The sequence below is a fragment of the Durio zibethinus genome, chromosome 24 (assembly GCF_047325235.1).
Source record: "Durio zibethinus cultivar Kanyao isolate XHJ-2024 chromosome 24, ASM4732523v1, whole genome shotgun sequence".
Classification (NCBI taxonomy): domain Eukaryota; kingdom Viridiplantae; phylum Streptophyta; class Magnoliopsida; order Malvales; family Malvaceae; genus Durio; species Durio zibethinus.
This window is the reverse complement of record NC_143185.1, coordinates 14,669,412-14,676,442: the sequence shown is the minus strand read 5'-3', so window position 1 is coordinate 14,676,442 and position 7,031 is coordinate 14,669,412. Positions and strand designations below refer to the sequence as shown.

General features: G+C 31.6%; 1 protein-coding gene across 2 annotated transcripts; it reads right to left on the bottom strand.

Annotated features, from left to right (window-relative positions):
* Positions 1–679: 679 nt before the first annotated feature.
* On the bottom strand, positions 680–3,626 carry LOC111316094 (terpene synthase 10-like). 2 transcript variants are annotated; one of them, XM_089753746.1, is made up of 8 exons: positions 3,249–3,626; positions 2,860–3,124; positions 2,400–2,775; positions 2,153–2,262; positions 2,044–2,077; positions 1,823–1,961; positions 1,475–1,723; positions 680–1,339 (listed from the first exon to the last, which is right to left on the bottom strand). In XM_089753746.1, exons 1-8 carry the CDS (start codon positions 3,486–3,488, stop codon positions 1,040–1,042), a joined length of 1,713 nt encoding a protein of 570 aa, XP_089609872.1. In that variant the 5' UTR covers positions 3,489–3,626; the 3' UTR covers positions 680–1,039. The 2 variants fall into 2 exon arrangements, with proteins under 2 accessions (XP_089609872.1, XP_022773843.2); XM_022918108.2 differs by having other exon boundaries at positions 2,044–2,262; positions 3,249–3,625.
* Between the last annotated feature and the right edge of the window lie 3,405 nt (positions 3,627–7,031).

The window sequence follows — 7,031 nt, the reverse complement described above, 5'->3', positions numbered from 1 at the left end:
TAAGAAATTCATTCAATTATTTTTTGTATCAATTTATTCATTTACATTTTTTTATAATCAAAATTATCAAAATTTACTCAGATCATTAAAATTAAAATTTTAATATTTTATTAATAAATCACTCGACTAATAAATTCTTTTCCACTGTTATATACAATATAATATGCAATGAATAAATAAAGAAGTCTTTGCCCCTAGTATCATTAGCCAGACAGGAGATCAAAAGAATGAAAAAAAAATTAGAGAACCACATAGATAGCTAGATAGAGGGGGAGAGATAGATAAAGAGTTATGGTAAGAGTGAAGCAATTGCGATTTGATTTTTCTTTTAATTACAAAATTTAATAAAATATAGTAACGGCATAACAAAAACACTAAAAAATACAAAATAACTAAATAAGTTTAAAAGCGCTGAAAAATAAGCTTTCAAAGTAAAATTTTCTTGCACGCATTTATTATAAAAGTTATGCAATATGGTACAATTAATGCTTTTTAACTAAGAATTAATTACACTTTTGGCATCTTAATTCTATTAAAATTTTGAATTTAGGAAAATTTTCAATATTTTTTGTGGAATAGTTAGTTTTTATTTTTATGGCTTCTTTTAATTCAAATATATATTTTAAAAAATCGTAAATAAAAAATGACGTGCCATTTTGTAGACAAGTTATGCATTCTTGTTATCTTTTTTCTCATACATCACATTTTTGTTATTTTTTTCTCATACATCACCTGATGCTGGGAATTTCCAGCAAACAACAGGGGAATGTAGGAAAGGAAGCAAACATCAAATGCAGGAAGATTGGAGTTGAAGAACAAACCTTGTGTGAGATGAGAAAAAAAAAAAAAAAGAAACAGAGGTCAGAAAGAGGAGAAACAAGGGAGAAATAGCAGATACTTGATATAACAACACACTGTAACAAGAGTATGAGTCCCAGTACCAGGTACAATAAGGCCATAAGTGATGTGCCACAACATACTGAAAGACAAGCTAGAAAAGTACTAGTTTTAGTTCGGAAAAGTATTCCGATTTTCTTGATCATTTTGGTTCAGGAACTGGGTGAACAAATAATGATAACACTTTATCCTTGGTCTCGCCATCTTCAATAGCATGACCATCGCCATTCTGGTACATGCAGTGGGACATCCTTGCGAGGTTCATAGCAATTTCAATAAACATCTGCGAGAAAGGAGATTTAGCAATTCGATCTTTATTCATCTTTTTCCATGTCGCGCCAATCAACTTCCTTATGTGCTCACGAGCTTTGTCTTCGGATGCTCCACTTTCGTGCATGTAACATTGGATTGATTTAGGAACATCACCTCTTTCTATCTCATACTAGTCAAAAAAAAAAAAAAAAATCCAAGAGGCAAGCATTTCATTATGAGAAAGTGGAAATTTCAAGTTTACAACTATATATATAGATTAATCTTCATAATTAAGGATGTCATGATTAGTATATATATTGTTTACCGATGATGTTCCTAAATCGTCTGTTAATCGTACAATTATGGATGACCAACAGATTATATTTGTATAACATTCCTCGAAGCTTTGCAATCCCTCCTTGGTTATATGATCAGTTACCAAATAGGAATGACCAAGAATTACTGAAGCCGATATTGAAATCCAAGCATTGTCGATGTATTCTTGTAGGGTTGGCGTGTGTCCACTGTAATACCATTTTGCCTCCAACAAATAAGCTTTAAAAAGATTTGCCCACTGAACATTTATAATTAAACCATGAGTAACAGAAACTAGAGTTCATAAAGAAAAGGAAAAGAATATAAGGAAAAAAAATCTACAAATTGGTTTTACTACCAGTTTCTTGAGAAAGGGAATGACATCTATTCCTTGTTCCTTGAGAATGTCAAAAGCCATTTCATTTATGGAATTATGAAGAGCATGGAAACATATCTTCATATAGTTGGGAAGGCTTTGTATTGCATTGATATCCCATCTGAAATTACAGCATATCAATGATTAAACATTCATAAGAAATATCAACATCAACTAAATCAGATCCCAGCAGAATTACATACCTCTCAACAGCATCGGTGAAGAGCTCCAACTCACCTAAGGTGCCATAAACATCATAAACATCATCTAAAACTGTTATAAACGAATTGACCTTCGTCAGAATTCTTCTACCTTTTCCGGAGTCAGGAGCAATTATCGCTCCCACACTCCATAAGAAGTTCTCCATCAGCCTATCTCTAGCAAAGCTCAACCTTTCGCCAAGGTCAAGATCCTTCCACCATCTAAATATACAATAGAAGTCAATAGCCTAAATCAATTAGTTCAAAACTATCCATATGGAGTACTTATTATAGACAGATTAGCAGGCGATGGGAATATGTGAGTAAATTTCGAACTACTATGCAGTATACACACTTACTGTGAACAATATCTTAGATCTTCCAGGTACATAGCTTGGACGATGTTGTAATCCAATATAGCAAGCTCTAAAATAATGGGAATTTTGTCCTTTTTTTTCTCGTACACATCTATGAACCATCTGGCTTCCAACCTTGACATCCTCCAATGTAGAGGAAGCTCCAAGGCATGGTCCGAGAGCATGGAAAGATAAGGATCATTTTTCTGCTTCAGACATTTCTTGAGATGTTTAGCTACTAAATCTCTTGCATTCTCCAGCATTGTTTCACCTTCTACTAAGAGGTACGAAGCCTCATACAGGTTAAGCAATCCCTTGCAATCCTGAGAAAGGCTTGCTTTAATGTTTCCAACCTCGTCCAAGAAACTAGTGAAAACAGCTGGTAGATGAAAAAAAATTGGCTATTAATTATAATGAAATTAGTTGTAAATTAAAACATCCAATTTTGAATCTTTCTTTGTACCTTGATTCACATCATACCCTTGTTGTCTTAGCAGTCTAAATTCAAGTGCTGTAGCATATAAATTGTCTTTCTTACATTCAACACCGCTGCGATCGGTACTTATATTGTCCAAAGTTTTCTTTATTTCATCTTCAAAGTGGTAGGACAACCCAAGTCTTTGTAAGGTATCAATAAGCTCAAGTTTCTCCAAATGATCCCCCACATTTTCAAGTATCATCCTCACTTCTCCAATCAGTTTGCTTTCTCGTTCCTTGTATGATTCACCCTATACGCACAGGGCACAATAAGTTTTTCTTAGCTTGCGATCAAAATTTAGTATTACTAACAATTATATGAAAAAAGGCGAAAAGTCGGTGCCATCTGCAAAGCACTAAAAAAATCATATATACCTTCAGATAGTCGCTTCTAAGTGACTGAACATAATCATAGTCCCAAATAGATGGGTGATAATTAGCAGATCGTCTAACGATGTCGGCTTCACCAGAAGCTTTGCTTGTAGCTTCACACCGGAAGGCTGACAAAACGTGCAACGGCCAATTGAACCTTGACCCATTATTTGAGATGCGTTTCCATTGTGACTGTCCGGGGAAACTGCAGATCGTGAATGAACTAAACAGGCAAAAACCCATTTCCAAGCCTCAGCCTGCTGCTCGGATGGATCGTCTACACTAAGTTACTTTTGGAATTATTTTAGTTTATATTTCTTTTGCTAAGATATCCCTTTGGGATGGAGACCACATTGGACGAATGCATATCTATAAATAGAAGTGATTTTTTTTTATAGAAGCTTGTTAAGATTTGAATATCGTACGTATTAAATATTGCTTAATACTTATTAAATGTTATTTATTAAAAATGATTATATGAGTCAATAAAATTAAATTTTAATTCTTTTTTTCATTCTAATATTACAACATTTTCCAAATGAAAAGAATGCATTTTATTCTAGAAATAATTAAAATTGGAAAGTATTGGAATTAAAAACAGTTAATATTTTATTAAAAGTTATTTTTTTGTGGGTTTCTAGAGTTTTAGTATGATTAGGTTCTTTGGAAGAGACTAAAAGACTAACAGGTTATGAGGCTGAGACTGCGTGTCTTATTTATATTGACCGTTGCTTTGTGTAAGTGTTTATGTGAGAATCAAAAATGCTTGTGAAGCCCAATTCAGGTAAATAAAAAATTATGTTTTTGTATGGTTGCCTCCATTAAAATACTTTATTGATGGTTTCAGATTAATAAAAGAGTTTATATGTGATATACTATCGAAGTATAGATTTATACGCTATCATTAAATTAGATGATATCATCTTATTAACAAGTAAACATCAGTTCTTAAAATAAATATATAAAAATTAATATTTTTAAAAGGATTTACTTATTAATGAGATATCATCATCGAATTTATTTTATTAATGAGATGACATCATCTTATTCACTGATAATATATAAAATTTATATACTGATAATGCATCAAATATAAATCCTTAATAAAAATAATTTTTGCGTAACATTTTTAATAGCTTTTAATATTTTACTTTCACTATGTGATTAGAAAGAATCGCTCCAAATTTTGTGATCTCAAGTAAAATGCTAGACAGCTTATATAACAGTAAATCCTACATTGATACCATTTAAACTTGTCAAAAGAGAATTACCATTTAAAAAGTAAAATAGGAATAGTTGTAGACCAAAAATAGAAAAATATAAGAGACAAACAAAACAAGGACTAAAAGATGAATACGAAATTTAATTTAGTTGATTTATAAAATTATATTTAAAAGTTAGCATTTAGTGAATCTAAGATTTAAATTCAAATGCTTACAATCCATTCTCTAATCCTCAACCTACGGCTTTTTTTGTAAAATGAAAAACAAAGGTAAAAATTGACTCAAAACATCGTAGACAATTTACATTTCACTTAGTTCAACCTATGGCTTCTTTTGTAAAATGAAACCTAAATTGTTTAAAAATTGAATCAAAACAAACTTTTAGACAATTTAGGTTTCACCTGGTTCAACCTATTTGAATGCTTGAATTAATTGCCGTTTGATTAAATTTTTTATTTTAATTAGATCACTAAATGGGTTGAATTGCAACCAAATCTAGTTTCAAATTTTGTTAAAATGATTTAGGTTTGAAAGTCCATTACGGAAGCTATTTGGGCTTGAAGGCCCAATGAAATTTTAAGCCCAAAAACATAATCCCATTTTTATGTTTTAATTTCATTTTAGTTATAGAAATAAAAAATTTAAAAAAAATGAAAAAAATAAAAATCAAATCAAAGAATTTTTTTCCTTCCTCTTCTATTGTTGTTCCATTTTTTTTGAACATTATAGGACACAAGCATTCAATGTTTATTCCATCCACCATCCCTAGACACTGCCATCAACCCCTTATTCACCATCCTTCAACACTACCACCACCCACCCATCTCTAGACTCCCCTGACATTGCCACCACTCACTCTTCCAACTCCATAGAATTTAAGAATTTTTGTCCTAGGAAAAATAAGGAATTTCATCCTAGATTGGCTTTATAAAAGAGCCATTTGTAGGCAAATAAGGGAGATTCAAGAAAAGTCTAAAAAGAACTAGTGTCTAATCTACTGTCATCATTGATTCAACCTAACATCACAAGCTTATTGCCACCTTAATTCACCCTTACAACAGCATTACCAATTCATCCATCCTTATCAACCATTAACCTAAACACCACTAACCTAAATCCATATTATCTAGCACTCAAGCCATTATGATAGCCAAAAAGAAATTGAACCAGGCCCTTGTCAACAGCTAAAAAAAAAAAAAAGTAAACTAGCCTATCATCAACATCCCCGAGGGAAACCATAGTAAAAAAAATAAAACAACAACAATAACAAAAACACAAAAATCCAAATAGCTTAAGGTTTTGGACTTAGGAGTTTCAAGGGCTTCAAACTTAGGTAAGAGGGAGATCTAGGGAGAAGGAACAACATATCAAGAGATTGAGGCCATCAAAGAAGCCAAAATCAACAAAAAGAAAAAGCTTGGCCAAAAAATTTAAAGTGGATCTAGATTGTTAGAGGTCATTTTTTTAGATTCGAGGTTTAGATTGGGAACCAAGAGGCTAAAAAGAACATTTTAGGAATTTTTGAGATTTTTTGAATGGCGGTTGACGATTGTGAACAGTGGATGGTGTGGTAGTGCATCAGCCAAAATCTGGGTTGGCTTGGAAGGATTAGCCGCTTGGTTTTTCAAGGTAGAAAACTTTTTTTTGTGTAAAAAGGGTTGAAATGAATTTAAAAAAAATTATTTTATAGCTTAAATAAAGTTCAAAACAATGTCATTTTGAAAGAAGAGGATCCATGCCTCAAACCGACCCACTCGAAAACCCATGCGTCTAACCCACCTTAGTTGAAATTTAGATCGATCTAACTGAACTACAAGTTAAATCACTTCAAATCGGGATAAATAGCTAAAAACCAAGCAAAACTATCAAAAAAATTGCTTCATACCAGTCGAACTACCCTTTCAAACCATTAACCTGTTTGACTGGTCATTTTTGGTATTTTTTATTTTTTATTTTTATTTTTCTAATTTTCTTTATTTTATGTAGACACCCAATTTTTTTTAGCCCAACTCGAATTTGTTCAACTTTTATATTTGATTTTAACATTTCAATTTGCGCTAACTTAATTGGATTTAATTAAATTAAGCTCGTTAAGGTTCATCTGGGATTAATCATTTTCGAATCAATTTGCATAATTTGAGTGCAACCTAGTTTAATTCGGATAGATTCAACTTTTGTTCGACTTTTACATTTGGTTCAAATAATTTAATTTGGACTAATTTGAATGCAATAATTGAATTAATGTGTTTTGGACTTACCTCGAATTAATTATTTTTTAATCATTTATATGAATTAAAATCTAGTTCGATTTAAAGTTCAAATCCTAAAGTCCAATTCGGCTCAATGTCAAGTTAAAATTCAGTCACTTCGGCTTGATGGCCTAATAGGTGCCCAAATAAATTTTTTTAACCTTAAGCTCCAATTTTTGGCCTAGATTAAATTTAATCCCAATTTCCTTTTTATTTCTTTATTAAGTAATTAAAATTGAATAATAAAAAAAATAAAAAGAAAATAGACAAATGGGAGTGGCTGGCAGCCACTGCACTAGGGGTAGGTTGTTGTC

Coding starts and splice junctions, on each gene's coding strand:
- LOC111316094 (XM_022918108.2), bottom strand. CDS start 3,488: ATGGGTTTTTGCCTGTTTAGTTCATTCACGATCTGCAGTTTCCCCGGA. Junction 2,776..2,859: donor AGGGTATGATGTGAATCAAG/GTACAAAGAAAG, acceptor TTCATCTACCAG/CTGTTTTCACTAGTTTCTTG. Junction 1,724..1,822: donor TTCCCTTTCTCAAGAAACTG/GTAGTAAAACCA, acceptor ATAAATGTTCAG/TGGGCAAATCTTTTTAAAGC.